Source organism: Podarcis tiliguerta, assembly GCF_965153285.1.
Source record: "Podarcis tiliguerta genome assembly, chromosome: 10".
Classification (NCBI taxonomy): domain Eukaryota; kingdom Metazoa; phylum Chordata; class Lepidosauria; order Squamata; family Lacertidae; genus Podarcis; species Podarcis tiliguerta.
In genome coordinates this window covers 51,551,174-51,572,721 of record NC_139543.1, presented here as the reverse complement: position 1 = coordinate 51,572,721, position 21,548 = coordinate 51,551,174, and the positions used below count along the sequence as shown (strand labels likewise).

The window sequence follows — 21,548 nt, the reverse complement described above, 5'->3', positions numbered from 1 at the left end:
CTGTGGAGTCAGGAGGCACAGCTTCGCTCCATCCTCCTTGCATTGCCATCGCACCTGGAGGAGGCGTGTCGTGCCTTTTTGTTTGTGTACATGCACGCCTGTACACTAGAGTCAAGAAGCAGCTGCCCATTGCTTAGATGTTGAGCTTCTAGAGACTCTGGGGCAGTCATGGCAAGAATGGCAGTGCCAGTGTGCACTGCACACACTACCAACGGTTTTTTAAAACCCCCAAATATAGGGACAGTTGAAGCATGTGGAGGGGTCAAATTGGATGGTTTTTAAATTCCAGCAGATTCTCTGATCTTCAGGTCCTGGTGTCCTTCCTAGAAATGCACCACATCTTTCAAAAGCAGCGTGGAAAACAGATTAATGGCGAGAGTGATGGAGGACTAGGCTATCAGCATTCTTTCACTGTCAGGTTGATGTAAAGCATACTGAGCTCTGTGCTCCAAAAATGAGGAAACCAAAAGCAATAGACATTCTCCATCATGTTTTAGATAAGGGGTTCACATGCCTTGTCCTATCAGTTGTTTAGTATGAGAGGGAACAGGGCTGGAGCCGTTTCATTCAAAGTAATGCTTTTCCAAGGAGAGGAGAGTCTTGCTTGGGGGTACTATGGGTCATAGCGATGTTGATATTTGAGAGGATACGGAGTAAGGCTAATCCGGGAACTATTGGGAAAATGGAGGTCCGCTACCGCGATGTTGTAAACATAGAGAACACTGATTTTTCAAAAAGCTTTAAGATATTTTAAATGAGTAGTTCCTGTGCAAGAGGGGAATAGCGTGAACAGATGTGTAGGGAAGTTTATGCTGGTGTTATATGTATCAATACAGTCTGGTTCATCAGAGTGAAGGAGGCATTGCTCTATCAACCATAGCCTGCACACAGCCAGTCCTTGCCTGCTTGCCTTTCTGCTTGCCTTCAGTTCAACGGGAGGCAATGCCTGTCAGCTCTCTCTTCCTCAATTTCAGTGTTGCCCTTGTAGTGGGCAGGAGGGTGGGGAAGAAACTAGAATTAGGCTTGAATTTTTGCAAAGGCCTTTGGCTGTGAGCAATGAGAGGAACCTTCAGTGCAGGAAGGTAAAAAAGGTAAAGGTACCCCTGCCCGTACGGGCCAGTCTTGCCAGACTCTAGGGTTGTGCGCTCATCTCACTCTATAGGCCGGGAGCCAGCGCTGTCCGAAGACACTTCTGGGTCACGTGGCCAGCGCGACAAGCTGCATCTGGCGAGCCAGCGCAGCACACGGAACGCCGTTTACTTTCCCGCTGGTAAGCGGTCCCTATTTATCTACTTGCACCCGGGGGTGCTTTCGAACTGCTAGGTTGGCAGGCGCTGGGACCGAACAACGGGAGCTCACCCCGCCGCGGGGATTCGAACCGCCGACCATGCGATCGGCAAGTCCTAGGCGCTGAGGTTTTACCCACAGCGCCACCCGCGTCCCACTTCAGTGCAGGAAAGGAGGCTGATAAAGTTTTTAAAGGAGTTAAAGAAGCATAGTATACATGTGTATATATAAAAGCACAGTTGCATGCATGCATGCCGACTTGCAAGTGCATGAATGAGTCTGCATGTGTCCCTGAGCGTATGTGTGTGAGCAAGAGAAGAACGTACAAATAATATCTTAATATGGCTCCTTGAGCAGTTTAATATTTGCTGTTGGGACTGCACTGAGATCACAACCTGTTCCTTATCCAGGTGTGTTGAAGTGGGATATGCCTTTGCCAAGTGATGCCACTGCCGTGTGTAAGGGATGGAAGAGTGCAGCCCGCCCTAATCATTATGATGTAAATAATACTAATACTACTATGGGACAGGTGCTTCCTTCCATTTATATGTGCATCTTTATATATTCAGTTCAGAATGTATTCATCCTATTGACATCTAGGAAAATGGCTGAAGATCTGTCTATCTGCATTTGCAAAGGGGATCGCAATGTGCGCATATGAACTTGCATAATAATTAGGATGTCTAATTAAGCTGAAACATCATGTCCTTTTAATTATGCAATTAAGATGTCAAATTACATAATTAAGGCATGTAATTACATGATGAAAAAATGTTATGAAATTTTATACTGCTTGGTGAAATTGCATTTTAAGCTTAAAAAAAGAAAAAAGAATCGCACCACCTCTCTCAATACATAACAACTTTCATCTGTTCCTTACTAAAGCAAAGGCATGCGTAGCAAAACAAATAACACACCCAAAAATTATAAGGGTGGAAAATGAACATTTAAACGTTTTAGCTATTAAACTGGGATTCTGGGAGGTAGAGGCTATCTGGCTGGTTTTGCCATAGATTCCTAGTCAGTCACTTAAACTTTATATTTGCATAGCCTACAATGGCTGTGCAAGAGCTGTACTGTGGCCTTAACTCATTGGTGTTACTTCATCTCTGTTTCCCTACTTCTTCCTCATTATGTCCGGTTTAAACAAATAGCACATGTGACAAAAAGCAAAGGCAACGAGCTTGAGCTCACTGGGTGTCAGCCACAGGGCAAGACAATGTATGGCACAATGGCGTCATGTCGCCAGTGGAGGCACAGTGACCTAAATGTTATGCGGAAGAAGGGGCCGAGAGACACATTACAGCAGCGTCTGTGTATATCTCATAACATCTGCTTAAGCTCTTTCTGTACTGGTTATGATTTGGCCATATTCACACCATACTATGATGCCCACTTTGAACATTCTTGGCTTCCCCCAAAGAATCGTGGGAGCTGAAGTTTATTAAGGGTGATGAAAGTTGTTAGGAGAGCCCTATTTCTATCAGCTACAGTTCTCAGGGTGGTTTAACAGTCGATACCTTCTTCCCAGGTAACTCCAGAAATTGTATCTCTACAAAGGGAATAGGGGTCTCCTAACAGCACCCTTAATAAACTGCAGCTCCCAGAATTATTTGGGGGAAGCCACCATTATTGTTTAAAGTGGTATCATGGTGCTTTAAATGTATGACATGAATGTGGCCCTTGTTTCTAATATGGCAGATTTCTTCTGTAAAGTACAGCAAGCACCGGCATCCATTGTGTTTCGGCATCTGTTAAATACTTATGCGTTTAACCAAGCATTTGCTGATCTTAATAACGAGCTTTTAGTGAAATGATAACTTCTTCTACTGTGGCTTTGCTTGCGTTTGTTGTTTTTGATATATTGTTGTTTTATTATGTTCTGTAAACTGCTCTGGAATATGATAATGAAAGGGCAGCTTCAAAATAAATAAGAAACCGTACTGATTTGCCTGGCACAAGACTGTATAATACTTGAGAACAGAAGCCTCCGACTTTTCTAGTGCACACAACATTTTTAACATTCCCGAAGTTCCTTTAAATATTTGAAGAATAAGATCTGTTTCAGTAAAAATAAGCAGAAGTTTAGAAGTCTTTAACTTCAGATGTGGTTTCTGCATTGTGCAAGTAAGGTGTAGTTAGATGTTAACAGTCTGCAAATTCCTGGGTGGGGGGTTGTCACCAGCTCCTTTTACTTTGCTCACCCACCACTTTGCTTTACTTTGCTTATTGCTTCACTGTTTCACTTAATATATACAGCAAGTGTACCTGTTTTCCTCTGTCAAAGACTGGAAGATGTGCGAAAATCTATTTTTGGACTTTATTATTTAGCACCTAGTACATTTCTGGCGCAATATAAAATGAATAAATAATACCTGCATTTTTAACATCCCCTGTCACAAGGGCTCCAGTAGTTGACAATACATTAATTAAAACACACACAAAATAGGTTAGTTTAGAAGAAGGAAGACTTCATGAATGTTGACCTCCTTATCTCTGACCTCCTGAAAAGAAGAATTGGTATCTGTAGTGTGTACGTGTGTCGGAAACTGTATATCCTTATTTCTGAAGGTTTTGGCATGAGATCTAGCCTACGAATTACCAAATCATCATTGCTGTCTGGTGGCTATTGGTTTTCTTGAGACAAAAAATTATAGTTTCAGTTTAGGTGTCCACTAGGCCTATAAATCTGAAATAATTGTGGCTAATGCAAAGGTAAACTTTCTGCTAATTGGAAACTATAAGGGAGGAAAGGGGGTATTCTTGTTGTAAAACAGGAGAATATATTCTAACTATTTTGATTTTCTGAACTCATCATGTCTAAGTATAATCAGTAAAATGATGTTTCTGGATTCTGTGCCTATAGGGAACAGGACAGAAGCCCATCATTGCCTCCTGATATCTCCCAGCTAGCAATAGGCTGACCCTTTGCAGAGCAGTTCTCTTAATAATTACCAGATCCTGCAGTTAGGTTGCAGACGGCTCATGAACACAATCAAAGGCAATGGAATTATATAATAGAATCAATAATCCTATCCTCCCCTCCCAATTGATCACTATGTGTAAATCATTAATCAAAGCCGCAAACAGGGTCTGAGTGGTCTCTAAGATTGCTGGAGGCGTGGGAATCTGATTTTATCAGGTGTATCTGCAACCTGAGTGCCTTGTCTGTATTTGGTCACCAGCCGCCTTTTCTTGATATTCCATGACTGGGAATCAGAATCCAGTAATGTCCCTGCGGGTTGCCTGTCCAGTCTCATATTGCAAACATCCAGGGGAAGGAGATTTTACGCTCCGGCTATGCTCCTTAGGTTCTAGGGCTCTCTTCCTTTTAGTCATGAGACTTTTCATCCATTAAATCTTAAAGCAAGGCTTGGTGCAAACCTCATTACTTTCCTTGTTTTGCAGGTATTCCACCTCCGGCTTCTCCAGGCTGGAGAAAGTGGGCATCCGCCACCCTCCACCTTTGCCTTTCATCGGAAACCTTTTGTACTTTCGAGAGGTAAGACACACTCTCTGGATCCGGTGCCTCTTTCTGGATTTCTGTTTCTACCGGCTTCCTGCCATTTTTCTTTTTGCATTTCACAGTTAAATGCCACGTAAATCCATGAGCGGGAGGGGTTCCATGTTTTTAAGTTCACAGTGACCGTGTTTGTTGAAGCAAAATCTGGTGAAAACCATAAAAATCCCAGAAATTAGTTTCTTTTGGAGATTCTAACTAATCTCGACTACAGTTGCACAAAGATGGGAGGGTCTGCAAGCTGTATGTTCCCAGTGTTCCAAGCCAAATTGGTTCCATCTGGACAGGGCTTTCAGTGGTAAGAAGCCCAATTTCTACAATCCCACACAGGTCATCATTACTACTTGTGGATCTTAGCCTCAAGTAATGTGTAAAAGGTAAAGGTAAAGGATCTCTGACATTTAAGCCCAGTCGCAGACCACACTGGGGTTGCGGCGCTCATCTCGCTTTACAGGCCGAGGGAGCCGGCGTTTGTCCGCAGACAGTTTTTCCAGGTTGTGGCTAGCATGGCTAAGCCGCTTCTGGTGCAATGGAACACCAAAACCAGAGCAGCGCACCAAAACTCCATTTACCTTCGCACCAGAGCAATATCTATTTATCTACTTGCACTTTTTTGACGTGCTTTCGAACTGCTGGGTTGGCAGGAGCAGGGACCGAGCAACGGGAGCTCAGCCTGTCGCTGGGATTTGAACCATCGACTTTCTGATTGGCAAGCCCAAGAGGCTCAGTGGTTTAGACCACAGCGCCACCCACGTCCTAAGTAATGTGTACACATTACTAATTATTCCACCTCCAGTGCACTTCCATCACTGGTGCTTGAAGGTGATGGCATTAGCAGCAATCTGTATGCATCCATTGTCTAAGTCTCCTATGTTCTTGTAGCTGAGTGGATGAGATATTGGATTTAAACTGGGGAGGCTTAGGTTCAGTCTTCCATTTGTCTTGAAGCTCATGGGGTAAGCAGTTCAACCTGCCTCACAGGGCTGTTGTGTTTTTCAGAGCAGGAAGGGCATGTGTATCATTAATAATAATAATAATAATAATAATAATAAATATTATTATTATTTTTCCCAGCCACTCTGGGTGGCTTACAGCAGATCTAAAAACATAATTAAAAACATCAAACACAGAAAACCTCCCAATACAGTGCTGCCTTCAGATGTCTTCTAAAAGTTGTGTAATTCTTTCTCTCCTTGACATCTGAAGGCTTTCCATAGGGAGGGTGCCACTACCAAGAAGGCCCTCCTGAGCTCCTTAAAGGAGGAGGGGGAAATACAAACCTTAATGAGAATTGTTTGGATTTGCCCTTTGTTCCTTTTCACTTAAGGAGGAAAACCTTAAAACTGTGAAGTGCCTGGCTTTTGTGGCTGCACCTGCACCTTACCCTATGTTTTCCTTCATTCTCCACTGCAAACTTTCCCCCTCCCCCCTGCCTTTTTATTTCATTTTATTAGCTAGGCTGCTGACAGGCTGCGTGCTGCTTCCCTGCCTTGAATTTTAATGGAGACATCACTCTTTCTTCAGCCTCTCTCGGAGTGGACAGGATATTCTTTGTTTGCGCTGTTTATTCTCGTCTGGCCTACTTGTAGCTCCTGGGCTTCTGCCTCCGAGTGGCCCACTTCTGCTGAATGGGAAATGGGGGCTGCGTTGGAGGGAGGGGTGGAAGACCGGGGAGCTTTGTCTCAATTTAGATTTTGGTCTGGCCGGGTTGAGCTGTTTTATAGCCGTCGGGAGGGTGGAGGCGGCAAAGTGGCCGTGGGTGGGTGAGACACAGAAAAGGCGACTCATTCCTCACCCCGCATCTGCCAACCCCCCTGCCCTTTGATAAGCAAGTAAAGGAAAACAAACTGCTAAGTGCATGGAGTGGCTTGAAATCAACCCTGGTGTAATTTTGGAACTAGAACTCTGATTTCCCCAGGTTTGAGAGACGGGAGCCGTAGAAACTGGAAACCATAAACTGAATAGGTCTGTGAAGAGACAAATGATGAGCTGAAGGTATATTGTCTGCGGCCCTCGTTTTAATTACGGCTTGCAGAGATAGTAAAAGGCTTGCGTTGTGGTGTTGTGTTGCTTTTGGAGAGACAAACAGAATGGAAATTGAGGGGAGAGTACTTAACATGGCCCTTGTCTGGTATTTACCCAGACTGAAAAAAAGGAAGCCGTGGCTCAGTTAAAAACAACAAATCTATTGGTTCTCCCTGTACAAAAGGCTCATACTGAAACCTTTGCAAAATTGTCTGAACCGTCAGCTGCACTAGGCAAGCCATTCTCGCTTCATTGTCATATATATTCATAATATAAAAAGTACTGTTTCTAATTGATACATAGGGTAGGAGAATGTATCTCAGTTCTAACAATATTCTTGGCTGGCTTGGTTGGAAAACAAGTGTGGAAACTGTGTTTCAAGAGTTAATCTTCTATCTCTACATTTTAGCAATATGTAGAGAAATCTGAATGCCCCACCGTTGGTTTCACAGTGGAGATCCATTTGTGAAAACAAATTCAACCAGGGGATGCAACCCTGCCAAAGACCATTTCTAATTGTCTTGAAAATGACGGTGCTTCACACTTTCAAACCCCAAATTCTTTGCAAGGGGGGGGGGTGGAATTATGAGAATGGGAAAACAGGCAACAGTATATCAGGCAGTATAATTTCATAAAGTAAAGTGCAAATACCCATACTTATTATGTTTATTCCCAACTGACTTGTGAGGCTGATACTTTCACATGCAAATCCATTTTCTTATAGAGACACAGATTTCAAAAAAGCTCTCTCTCTCTCTCTCTCTCTCTCTCTCTCTCTCTCTCTGTGTGTGTGTGTTTGTGTGTGTGTGTTTGTGTGTGTGTGTGTGTGTGTGTATATATATATATATATATATATATATAGTTAGTTAGTTAGTTATATATTGTTATATAAAACTAACATTTGTTGACAAGGTCCTTTGGGCAATTCACACAGAGTATATATGCAATTAAAGCATTAGCATATTGATTTAATAATTGAAACATCAACATTATGCACTCTCAAGCTATGTTTATGAAATTCTGTCAGAACCATGGCATCATAGAATTGGAAGGGACCACGAGGATCATCTAGTCCATCCAACCATCTGCAATGCAGGAATCTTTCTGCCCAATGTGGGGCTCTAACCCACAACCCTAAGAGTAAGAGTCTCATGCTCTACCAACTGAGCTATCTTGTTCTCAGCCCATACTTTGAGAGTAATCTTTCTCAAAGCCCTCTTCATGCGTTACTCAGTCAAAGAGGGTAGTTGAGGCGGGTTGGGGGGAAGTGGCAGCAGTCCCCACGGCTTCCCCCCAGCCCTACCATATGCTGGTGGGGCTGCCCGAGATGGGGAAGCCTCCATGCATTTACACATTTACCTCTGTGCAGAGGCTTCCCCAGTTCTGAAGCCCTAGTTGTGCAAATTTCCAGAATCAAAGAAGCCTCTTGGACGTACAAAGCGCACAAAAGTTTCTCCAGCATCTCCGATGGCCGTGTTAACACACTAAGGCATGAACAGTGGGAACAGGGTTGGGGCGGAAAGCTGTGTGCCAGGTGGGTGGTGCCCAAAGCGTGGCTCCTGAGCCCCTCTACTCACTTCCCCTCTTTTTGTGCATAATGCACAGAGGGCTCTGTACTGTCAGTTTTCATTCATTTTTTTTGTGATGGCCAAACCTCAAACAGCAGCGCTCGTCATCAGGAGGTTAATGAAGCGTGCACTGTAAATGCATTTCCAAAGGATGACTAAACACCTGCACCAAATTGCCCTGACTGTACTTGTGAAACTTGCTAGGTAGGTCGGGAACACATTTTTAAAAAAATTGGATACTTTTTTTAAAAAAGAAAGCACGCTGCTGTGGAGTTAAAATTACTGTCAGCTCTGGTTTGCTGTAGAGAACAGTCTTTATCCGGAAGCCAACAAATTTAGCTGAGATTTAACTTTGTTAGTGATGTCTAAACGCATTAACCATATGCTCCTCGGCATATGGGTAAATACGTATCAATTTATTTTCGTTAGGATTTTATTGCAAGAAGTGCTGCTAAGCTGGGTGCTCCCAGTTTTACTGAAGTTGCTGCCACTAGCTTTGAGGGACAGGAGACTGAGCACCACTTCCCACTAGAATAAGAAGACTGCTATGTGGAAACATGTTGGAACTGCCTCTGTGTGCTGCGGCAAGACATTTTGTGCATACTGGCAAACTGTATGAGCATCATTGTCTGTTCTGGCTGGCAGTGGCTTTCTGGGGTCTCTCTCTTTCCCATCAGCTGCAACCTTCTCCCTTAAAACATGTGCTCAATTTGCAACACGTAAGCGGAATAGTAAAAGCTACAATAATGGGATACATGCAACTCCCCATTTACTCAGGGGTTACATTCCGAGGCTGCGTGTTTAAGTGAAATTGCGTCAGGGATGCCGACTTGAATAAAGTGGGCGGTGGCAGCAGCAGGTAAGCCCCGCCACGCGTAATTGATCACAAGATGTGGTGCATGGACACAATTTGAATGGCAATGCTCATCAATCTTGGGAGGGGGCTCAAATATTTTATTCTGGAGGCTGAAGGGACCTGGGCCCCTAGGAGTCGGCTCTTATGAATCGCATATATTGGGAACACTCTTGAAAAGCCTGCAAACATCCTCTAAACCTCTGGAAACCCGTGAAAACCCCTTAAAAACCCAGCAGCACTTATCAGATCTGCCAAACTCCACCACAATTGCTCCCTCCAAAGCTCCTTGCTCAAGCTCCCAACTCTCCACAGGACTCAATGGTCGGTGCAAAGGCTCTTGGGATTGCACTTGCAAAGGCTTGTGGGATTGCTAGGCACTGTTTTCATGCCATTTTGCTGCATTTGTGCCACTTCCGGGTTTGCGGTGATATGCGTGTGTGTTGTTGCGCATGCCTTGAATGTGCACAAATGGAGAGTTGCCTGCAGGGTCAAGTCTGATCTTCCATAGTTATGGTGGAATATCTGCAACCTTCCACATGTTGCTGGACACCAGCTCCAAGCATCCATGACTCTGGCCACCCTGGCTTTGGTTGATGGGAGAGGGAGTCCAGCCAACATATGGGATGCCACCGTTTCCCCAACCTGTTTTATATAACGGGTAAGAAATTCCAAGTCTTAGAAGACCTGTAGACCACAAATGCAAACACTTTTTGGACGTATAAATACCAGACTTGCTTTCTTTGCTGTTATACCAATACCAGTCTATTACCGTATTTTTCCGTGTATAAGATGCCCCCATGTATAAGAAGACCCCTATCTTTTACTCCCAAAATTAAAAAATTAAGTTGTTTAGCTTTTTGGAGCGTGGGGGAGGTCACTTCTGCCAATCGCTCATCCGCCTGCTTCCCACTGCTGATTGTGTGCCACAGCCACTGCCAATTGCACACCTCGCCGCAGCCGCCAATTGTCTGCCCGCTTGCCGCCACCAACAGCCCACCCTCCCACTTGCCGCAGCCACCAATCGCCTGCCTGCCTCGCCACAGCCACCAATCGCCTGCCTTATTGCCGCAGCCACAGCCAATTGCCAGCAGGCCTAGCCATAGCCACCAATCACCCGCACAATCACCGCTGTCAATCTCTTGCTTGCTGCTGCCCTTAATCGCATGTCCCCCCTCTGCATTCACTATCCGTGTATAAGACAACACCCATTTTTTGCCTAATTTTCTTTTAGCAAAAAGCATTGTTTTATACACGGAAAAATGTGGTAATTGTTTCTCAAATATAGCCGGCACACTAGAGCAGGATGTGTGGCAGCAGGCAAGGGGAGAGCTGTGCAGGAAGAATATCTTTGTAGCAAAGGAGACAGGAGGGTACTTCATAATGGAGGAACTACAGGTGGAGTGACCTTTCTGCCAGAGGCCACCCCTTTAATAAAGAGCTCATGGTCAGAGTAAATTAAGGCATAGCTAGATTCTCATATTTGGATTTATTTACATTTTTCATCACTCCTCCTTATGCTTCTTGTTTGCACCTTCCTGACCTCCATAAATATAGAGCCTTGCTTTTATGACACTTCATTTCTGGAAGAAGGTATAAAAACAGGGAGAGACCAGAATGCCCAATTACACTGGCCCTATGAATGGCGGTGGGAAAATTGGCTTTGCCACTGAGCCACAATCTGGGAAGTACATGCGCTGCTGCAGAGTTAGTGCCTGCTAGCCTAATTAAGAATGCAGTGCACTTTGGTCCAAATTATTCGATTAGTGCATGTTTTCTATTTCCACTTCATTTCTCTTCATGCCCCATTTGAATGCATATCCCTGTCAACCAAGTCCCTAATGTGTCTTCTTGCTGAAGTCTCTAAATGCAGGTCTAATATGTGTGGAGCCACGTCGCCTGTCAAAGGCTGCCCAGAGCTTGTCATGTAGATGCATGCTTAGGGGGAAGGACCATAGCTCAGTGGTAGAGCAAACGCTTTGCATGCCGGAGGTTCCAAGTTCAATCCTCGGCGTTTCCAGATGGGACTAAAAAAGTCTGAAACCCCGAAGAGCCACTGTCAGTCTGAGCTAAACGAACCAATGTTTTCCGACTCGGCATAAAGCATCTTCCTGTGTTCCTTTCAGGCATCACAAAATCAGCTGAGATCATCTTGAGTAGTTCATGTGGCTGAATTTGTGGTATCTTTTTTTTTTTTTAAATGTGGGGTGGGAAAATGAGGTAGCTGTTCTAAATACTGGCGAGCCTAGCAGGTCTGTAATAGTGTTCAAAATGCCTCATTAACATTTGTGCAGGATCCGTGCCAGGTGAAGAAGAGGGAGGAGAGATGCTAGGAGCAGCTCCATGTTGGCAAGTGTGCATCTTCCATGACAGAGGGAGTGGAAAGAGGGTTATGCGTTCTGCCGGCTCAACAGCGGAGGCTTTAGACTGAGCTGATTGCATGGAGCAGAACAGGTCAAGGGGCACTCGCCATTTTAGAAGACCGTTTGCTGGTCCAGGCTCTGCTGCTGATTCTGGCATTAACCAGCTACTCATGTGAATGGAGTGTGCTCCCAAAATCCTTTGTGGGCAAGGGGGCTCATGGGGCAGTTGTTTAATTAACCTGATGCACCTGGAGGTGAAACATTTTTGATGCTACAAAAAGGGCATCTGGGACTTCCATTTTTAAAAAATTTAATATGCCTACTCTGTTTATAGCTCAAATAGAGCCCTCTTGAAGGCCCGGGGTGAAGGGAAATATTACCACAATGTTTAGAACACACATAATTCTCAACATGTTAATAATAATAAAACCTTGGTTTTTTTAATTAAAAAATCATTTATTTGCTTGGTTTTAATTACATTCGCACAACTGGGGTTCTCAAACCATGAGTTCCTGAACGTTTTGCTAGGAAAGGTAAAAGCTCCTCTTGAACTCATCATCCTCAGGCCAGCTGTTGTGTATCACCACTGTTCCACAAGAAAATACGGCAAGCCTCCTCTTCTCTGAACCATCTCTGGGCCAAATGCTAAACACACAGCCTTTTGGCACGATAGCAATGAATTGACCCTCCCAATAGAGCTCTGTCAGAGAGAAGGCTGGAACCTTCACTTGACATGAGTATTGATAAGAAGAGCAGCTGATCTCTCCCATTAATGAGAACAGTATGAAATTAGGCTCATTAGAGGAGGCAACTAACCATTGCTTTGGACAGCAGGTTGAAAAAGCTGACTCTCGCAAGTCTGTAATCAAAATGGATGTGGGAGGTGCAGCAACAGCAGCGATGACAGCTCCATGAAATCCTTCATGGTGAAGCTGCCACATGTAGCTGTCTGAAAGATAATGATAAATCCATTTCAGTGTTTGAAATGCCAGCTCCTTGGAGTCGCCCCTTCCCCTCACCAAAGCAGGCGTGTTCCTATTTGTTTGAAGAAAGGCAGTCCCTATTTTCTGGCAAAATTACAGACCCTGGTTCATCTCCATTTTTGCATTGTTAAAATTGTTAATGGCAGCTGCTAGACTTCCCATTCTTTCGGGCTCAGTTTCCCTCCTACCACCACCCGCCTCAGGTCTCTGGAAAGCTGAGGTAAAAGCATCCTTTGTGCTTGGTAATGTAGTGGATGTCTTGAGTCAAAGAACAAGATGGCCTTACCCAGAAGCTGACCGGATAGGCAGTTCAATCTTAAGGGCAGGGCAGGACACATGCAACAAAAAAATCCTGTCCTCACTGCCGCCCCTCAGCATCTTCTGCCTGAGGGAGCTATCTCACCCTGCCAAATGGTAGGACTGGCTCTGTGTACCGCATTGCACCTCTGATTCTTTTCCTGTGGTATACACAAGGTAGCATTTGATGTCATGTCTGGACTATTTGTTATTTTGGGGACAGTCCTTCTCTCCCAACTTCTCCTCCTGGTTTAAATCACCTGTACAACTGAATTTGAGGTCATTACGTCACATCGGACTTGCAGGTTTTAATGCCTTTTTAGTTCCGGCAACCAAAAGCCACAAGAAAGGTAGGCCTTCGAGTGGATTGTTAACCCTGGTGGCTCCCCATATAAAAAGTGAACACATTCTGTCGACAAATGCTAGCTGTAAATTACTAGTAACAAAGATATACTATAAGACGCACCAGACCACAAGACGCACCTTGTTTTTGGAGAAGGAAAACAAGAAAAAAAATATTCTGAATCTCAGAAGCCAGAACAGCAAGAGGGATCACTGCGCAGTGAAAGCAGCAATCTCTCTTGCTCTTCTGGCTTCTTGGATAGCTGCACAGCCTGAATTCGCTCCATAAGACGCACACACATTTCCCCTTACTTTTTAGGAGGGAAAAAGTGAGTCTTATAGAGCAAAAAATACGGTAGCTAGTGTGCCAGGAAAAGTTATTTATCAATTTGAGGTGTTGTTGCATGATGAAAGAGACCACCTGTAATATATGACCTAGTTGAGATTCCTGCATTGCAGGGGGCGGGACTAGTTGACGCTTGGGGGATCCCTCCCAATTCTACAATTCATTGTAAAGAGATAAAAACAAAACAAAGTATTTGACATTATCCCAAAATAACCTGCTAAATTGCCAAAAGACTATTGGCCCTTTAAAGTTATCCTAAAATAGCCTGCTAAATTGTTTTATTGAGAGTACAATTATCCATAAAGACATGTGCACGCAGTGTTTTTTGATAATTAAAATCAAGGAGGCAACATTATTGCATTACATGTTGTGGAAAGACCACAGTCTTGAAATTATTCCAAAAGGTTTCCCACAAAGCATAGCTATTTATGCAAACATTATTCCAGCATTGATTGTTACTCTGGAAATGATAGTATCAGTGCATAGTTGCCAAATTGATGCTGTGGGGGGGGGGACCTATATCTCTAACAGTATCCAATATAGAACAAGATTAATCAAAGGCGTTAAGAGGTTTTTAGTTGATGTATGGCAAAATCTTGAGGCATTAGATTACAACCCATTCTGTCTCTTTTCATTTCATCGTGACCTGGCACATTAAAATATTTGCTGTGAAATCAACTTTTAATTGAAGCAAATAATTAAAAATGCCCCGTATTGGGGGGGGGGGGAGGGTGGAATTCTTTTACATAATTGTTTGAGGTTGTATGCACTTCCTTAACTTTGGACTTAAGAGAGATGGCGTGTAATCAGACAGAAATCTGTGGTCAGTAGATGAACTAAACTACTGTGTGTGAATCACAGGAAGGGCAACAGCACCTGGAATGTGGCTGGTTTTGTCCCTGATACCTATGTGTTAGTTATGGATGTCTATAAGGGAGAGGCCAACATACATAGAAGGTGGGGCCAAAAGAGCAGCCCTCTGTATGAATGATGCCTCTTCATGTATGGAGGCATCTGAGAAAGGGTTGTTCAGGCTTCTACCTTGGGACCTGTTTTCATTGTAGGAAATTGGACTTTTCCATGTGGCAGAACCTATACTTTGACTCTCCCTGCCTATTGACATCAGGCAGGTACCTTCACTGTACCCAGCTTAAAACATTTTGGTTTACGCAAGCCTATCCAGACACTTGGTGTGTTATTTCTTTTTAGCTGCTGTTGATTTTAATAGTCTTCTGAATATTTTTAAAAACCTAAATGTAAAGGTAAAGGGACCCCTGACCATTAGGTCCGGTTGTGACTGACTCTGGGGTTGTGGCGCTCATCTCGCTTTATTGGCTGAGGGAGCTTCCGGGTCATGTGGCCAGCATGACTAAGCCGCTTCTGGCGAACTAGAGCAGTGCACGGAAACCTCGTTTACCTTCCCGCCAGAGTGATACCTATTTATCTACTTGCACTTTGACGTGCTTTTGAACTGCTAGGTTGGCAGGAGCAGGGACTGAGCAAAGGGAGATCACCCCATCGCGGGGATTCGAACCGCCGACCTTCTGATTGGCAAGTCCTAGGCTCTGTGGTTTAAAAACCTACATGTCTTTAAATTGATAATTCTAATGTTTCGTTTTGTATTTTTGCAAACTGCCTTGAGGTTTTCTTGCAAAGAAGTGGCATTTTATTTATTTTCTTAAATAAATAAAATGACGTAACGCCCCAGACAAAGCTGTGGACAAGAGTGGGCCGAACAATTAGCCTGACATTAGGCGGTGCCTTCTGTTCTTTATACATGATTTTATTCCATGGTTGCTCTTTTTATGAAATTAACTACTGTAGGCAACAGCTTCTCTTGCCAGATGTAATCAGACCGCATGTGTGATCTTGCAGTAAGAGGATGCATTAATAACTCTCTATTTAACTACGTTTTGCCTCGTAAAATATCACACACATTGATGGTTGAATTCCCATCAAAGGGAAGCCCTCAGGATTTGTTTCTGTGAGTAATATTTCTGACCAGTGTTCTCAAACCAAAGCTTAAAGCTAGCGGTTCCCTACTCTCCCCCGGTAGCAGAAGGCGGCAGATATCTATTGAGTTACTGATAGATCTCTGAAAAAGAGGAAATTCCATAATTCCAGGGGAGGCACTGAAAATGCTTCATGTTCTTTTCCTTGGCTACAATCCTGTGCCGCTTAATTGGGGGAAGGCTCGTTGCAGGGACCTAGTTCTGAGTAGACATGGGTTTATGATGTTTATTTATGTAATTGATACACTGTTATATCCATGGCTAATTAACTGGACAAAATCTCCCATCACATTTCAGCTAGAAGTAGTTGTGGACGTAAGAACCATGGTGTTGGTGAAGTGAATCTGACCTCTTCCTTCCACTGTTTCTACAATGCAGAGTCTCCCCCATCTCCCTGCTTTTTTAACCTTTTGGGGGATACATGTTTGTAACTAATGGGACAAATAGCAGCTGGAGGGGGGTGGTTTGCTGCGGGAGCATGGCAAAGAGGAATGAGTTAAACCCAAGCCAATTTCTCTCCATGCCCAGCTGCTTTTAAAAGAAATGTGAAGGGGGCAAGACTCCAACCAATGGGTGGATATTGTAGGGAAGTGGATCTTGACTAAGCTTCAGAAGAAACTTCTTAAGAAGAACTGTTTTAGAGTGAAGCAGATGGCCTTGGGAAATAGTAGGGACGGGAGAGAGATTTGCTTCAGAATTTGCATTTAAAGGCAAAGTTATGTAATTTGCTATTCCCAAAACAATATGCATAAAATTCAACCTTCCCCTCGAAACTGACTGTGCTCCGAATTTTGCAATGCAGTTCTTCAGGGATGTGTATAGCAGTATATTAATGAAAACAACCTACAAAAAGTTCTTATATTAGGAAAAATGATTTGCAAAATGGCTTGCAAAAGTACATATATTGGGAGAATTTTGCATTAAGATGCTGATGATTTTTTGTGATTTTTTTTTTTTTAAATTGTGGAAATCTGGTGGATTCACCTATCACTAGATGGCTTTCCTTCTCTGGAGTCATTTAAGCAGAGGCTGCAAAGGCCACCTCTCAGGGATGGCTGCTGTTGTATTCTGCATTGCAAATCCTTCATTGGGAAGAACATGGCCTCCCAGCTCCCTTCCACATTCTGTAGGATAGACATCTAATCACAGGTCTCCAGGGTCTCTTCAGGGCAGGGTATATAACATTACCAAAATATTCCTGGATTTGTGCAATAGGGCTGCAGAAATGTTCAGTGATATGGATGCGTACAGTATTCCTGGAGAGTAGTGAGGTGCAACAGTCAGAGATATAAAGCAACTGTTAGTAGCAGGAGATGGGGTCAGATACAGGTGGATTTGTTTAGTCGTTTAGCTGTGTCCGACTCTGGTAGGTGGATACCTGTATTTAAATACCGGGTATTTAAAAGGCTACTCAATTTTTATGTGATCTACTAGGCTACTCTGTTTGATTTTTGGAAGAAATAATAAGCAACCAACCCTAAGAACTTCCAGCCCTTGGGAGTTCCACAGGAGGAAAGATAAAAAATGTGAAGAGCCTCTTTTCAGCAACGTAATTTGCATTCACCCTCCGGACTGTTGAGACAGCACTTCTGCCAGGCTCCTCATATATCAACCTGCTCCTAGCAGCTCCTTCTCAAACTGCTGCTGAACTGCTCTGCCTGATTTTTATTCGCTACCTATGAATCCTCCATTGTTAGGATAGCGGCCTGCATTCATTTCTTCAGGAATCTCTCTCAACAGTGTGGAACCAATCTGTGCCAATATGATGTTGCTGGAGAATTTGTAATTTCTTCATTTAGTAATTGTGTTCCCTTCTTTCTCTTTCCATTCCTATTCCTTTCTCTCCTGTTTCCCGAAGTTATAAGCATTCCTTTCCACTTCTTACAAGGGGACGCTCACCAAAGGAATTAACGAAACCTAGATACCCAACTCCCCTAATTTGTTTGCATAGCATTTAGTCCTAGTTTATAAACATGTGCAAAAGATCATCAAAAGAGCACTGCTGGATCAGACTAAGGGCCCATCTTGTTCAGGACCCTGCTTTTAATATTGGCGAGGCAGGCGCCCTCGTACTTAGCTGGGGGCTTCCCAGAAGCAACAGGCCCTCCTCTGTGGTTTGCTGCACCCTTCCTCAACAATTCTCAACAATTGGTATTCTGGTGGCTACTACCCTGTGCTTCAGAAATTTGTCGTAATTCTGTTTTTATGTATAGCAGGGAGAGGAACCTCAGGCCCGGGGACCAAATTCAGCCCTCCAGGCCTCTCAGACTGACCCTCTTCCCAGGCCACACTCTTCACTGACCATGTTCCATACCCTCGTCCATTTACCTTGCCTGCTTGTAAATTGTCGTTGAGCTGTTAATAATGCCTCTTGCTTGCCTGGCTGGAAAAAAAATGTATGCAGAGAAACCTCTCACATTTGCGTGACTGGACAACAGTCTACTGTATAACAGTTGCCCCACCCACCACTGTCATGCGGCCCCCTGAAGGTTCTCTAATGGGGGAATGTGGCCCTCAGGCTGAGAAAGGTTCCTCACTTGTAGATTTATAGCACTTGTATGCCAGGTTTCAGGGCCAAAGCCCCTCCAAGGCGACTCACAAAAGATAATTGACGGAATTGATGGGAAGTTTGTTCTAATGGGGGTATTTTAAGAATGTAAGAAGCAGCTGAAGGCCCAGCATCCTGCTCCCACAGTGGCCAACCAGATGCAAGAGCACTGGTGGTCAGTGGGTGAAGGTGTGGTGTTGTGTAAAAGCTGTGAGAACATACTGCATGGTTTGTTGAGCTGAGGATGATGAAGTATCTAGGTAAGCCTTCTCCAGCTTGATGTCTTGCAGGTGTTTCAGATTACAAAACTTGCTGGCCGGGGCTGATGGGAACTGTACTCTAAAACATCTGGAGGATTCTAGATTTGTGAATGCGGGCCCTAGACCAGGCAGTGTAGCCCAGATGTTGTTGGACTACAACTCCCATCATCCATGTCCATTGGACATGCTGGCTGCAGCTGATGAGAGTTGCTGGAGTCATTTGGAGGGTCGCAGGTTCCCCATCTCTGTCCTAGACTGTTGATTATTGAGGAATGACTGAAATTTGAAACGTGACCAAGATGCTAAAAAATTATTTGGATGTTACTGCATCTGTCCTGGGATTACCACCTGTACAATTTGAAGAAATTCTGACTGGTTTTGGTGGTGATTGTTGTTTAGTGTTGGCCTAAAACTTGCATACATTTACAATGCAATTCTATATGCACGTGCTCAATGGTAAGTCCCATTGAATTTAATGGAGCTTACTCCTTGGTAAGTGGGTATATGTTTTGCAGCCTTGGAGGAATTAATATAGGCAAAAGCCATTTATTTGCAGTGTTGGTTCATGAGATGAGACAAATGGCTAATCAAGTGTATAAACACAACATTGCATTGAAATATTCCCCTTTTCCTTTTCTCCCAAATAGTCTTTAAAAGGTACAAAATAATTTACAGTTTGCTGAATTTTAGTCAGGGTAATTTTTTTAAATTGTCTAATGAGGACACATTGTGCTAATTGTCATATGCAGATTCAATTAGCATTTAGTTAATTAGCCTTTACAAATGAGGATTAACTTAATTACATAACACTAACCTCTCAATAACTCTAAAGGGTAGGAAGACTGCTTTCATTAAATTCAGAAGGCCTGTGTGTGTGTGTGTGTTAAAATCTGAAATGGCACACACATAAATTAAAGAATATTACCCACGGAGGACAACTATTAGAGATGGTGATCAAAGGAAACAAGTTGTGTACATGACTTGGTGTTGTTGTTTTTTAAGGCTTGGATAAAAATTCTGCTGGCTTCTAGAGCACTTTCAGCCTTGTGATAGGTTTACTGAATTGACTGCATGTGTGCACATGTGTACAGTGTGAAGACAGCATGTACTATTTACCGTGTCTGGTACATATTGTTGAGATGCCACCTATTTAGAGATGACAAGCCTACAACTGGTCCACTCAACAACCTGTTTCATTGTGGAGTCTTCTTGTCCCGTGTTCCAGCCAACCATGAGACAGGAGGGATAGCTCGGTTGGTAGAGCATGAGACTATTAATCTCAACATTGTGGGTTCGAGGCCCACACTGGCCAAAAGATTCCTGCATTGCAGAAGGTTGGACAAGATGACCCTCTTGGTTGCTTCCAACTCTATGATTCTGTGCCCTACTCTAGGGCACGCCATTACGTCCCCCACACCCTGAGACACAGTCTGAGCTGGTTTCTGAGACGTGCTTTGGCTACATAGCCACCGTAAGTCAGCATCTGAATAGATTTAATATAATAAAATTCTAACAGCCATTGCATGTGCAGAGACAACAGCTTCCTTGAATAGGAGTTCAGGGGCTGGGCTGCAGTCCTAGGGAACCAAATGAGTTGATGTTCATCAGGTCATGTGCCCACACCGCTTTCTGATTCCCAAATGCTACACTGCATTTTAAGCATTTTAATACAGTGGTATCTCGGGTTACATACGCTTCAGGTTACAGACTCCGCTAACCCAGAAATATTACCTCAGGTTAAGAACTTTGCTTCAGGATGAGAACAGAAATCGTGCTCCGGCGGCGCGGCAGCAGCAGGAGGCCCCATTAGCTAAAGTGGTGCTTCAGGTTAAGAACAGTTTCAGGTTAAGAACGGACCTCCGGAACAAATTAAGTACTTAACCTGAGGTACCACTGTATGTAGCCTTGCATTCCTTTGCTGTCCCTTATTTAGACACTTCCATTTGCTAGATCCAACTGTTTTGTGTCGCACCCCGTAGATGGTCAGCTGGGGAGCCTTGTTTTGCTGAGTCACTTCCACTGTGACTGCCAGGCAGAGAAGAAGGCTTGATGCGTACTTCGCCCATAATGCTGATAACAAGCAACCACTTTTATTGCTAAGAATTTTATGGCCATGATCGCTAAGCTGGTTTCCCTGTACGTGTGTCTTAAAGATGTCAGCGCAGAGGCAGATGAAAAATGGCTGAATATGCAAAGCCTTTGCACTTCTCAAAGGTGGTGCTTAGATATCTTTTGAGCTCCTCTCACACATTATTTATGTGAACGTGTGATCCACCTTGTAGGAGAATGTAAAACAGAACAGAAGCGCTTGTAACCCAGTTGTACATTTTGACCAGTGTAAGTTTCAGGTCAGCCAATTCTGACATTGTGAAAACTCCTGTCCCTTGGGTATTATTCCCCTAGTTCTGAAGTTGCATCTTTAAGGGTGGCATTCCTTTTTAAGTATAGAAACATTTAGGTATAGATACATTTCCCCATGAAATGGAGAAACTTTATTGCATTAGGCTGCTAGTGGCCCAAGCCTTCTTTTTAGTATATTATTGCAACTTACTATATTACACTTAATATTAGTGCTGTGCTGAAATCCCACCCCAGCCCCAACCAGTGCCGGATTTACATATAAGCTAAACAAGCTATGGTTTAGGGCCCCACTTTCTTGCCCCCCCAAAAAAAAACCAAGAAAAAAACCACCTGGATGTACATTTTCAAAATATAAGATAAAAAACAAATAAAATAAAACCTACATACAGCAACAGTGTTTTGTGTTGTGTATGGATCCATAAATTACCATATAGTATATATTCGACACAAGAAACAGTGACATTTTGTTGTTGACAAAGGACAGCTGGACATATAAAGGGCCCCACTACCTTCAGTAGCTTAGGGCCTAATCAAACCTAAATCCAGCCCTGGCCCCAACTATTCTCCATTAATTAAGAAGAAAAGATATGACTATTCTAGTTGTTGCTTGCAACTAATTGTCCATTTCAGTGTATTATTAGAAAATATTTAGACATTTTTTTATCCTGCTTTTCTTGAAGAAGCCCAAATGGCTTACAATGAATAATGCACCACACCGCAAGTAAAGCATTCATTTGATTAAAAAAGAGAATAGAAGAAATGCTTTGAAATCCCTCACTCAGT

General features: G+C 43.5%; 1 protein-coding gene across 3 annotated transcripts in view; it reads left to right on the top strand.

Moving 5' to 3' along the window:
- TBXAS1 (thromboxane A synthase 1) overlaps window positions 1-21,548 on the top strand; it is a 210,556-nt gene that overhangs the window by 35,647 nt on the left and 153,361 nt on the right. For all 3 annotated transcript variants that reach the window (XM_083401502.1, XM_083401503.1, XM_083401504.1), the window contains exon 3: window positions 4,696-4,789. In XM_083401502.1, the coding sequence (XP_083257628.1) occupies window positions 4,696-4,789 (94 nt within the window). The remainder of the gene's footprint in view (window positions 1-4,695; window positions 4,790-21,548) is intronic.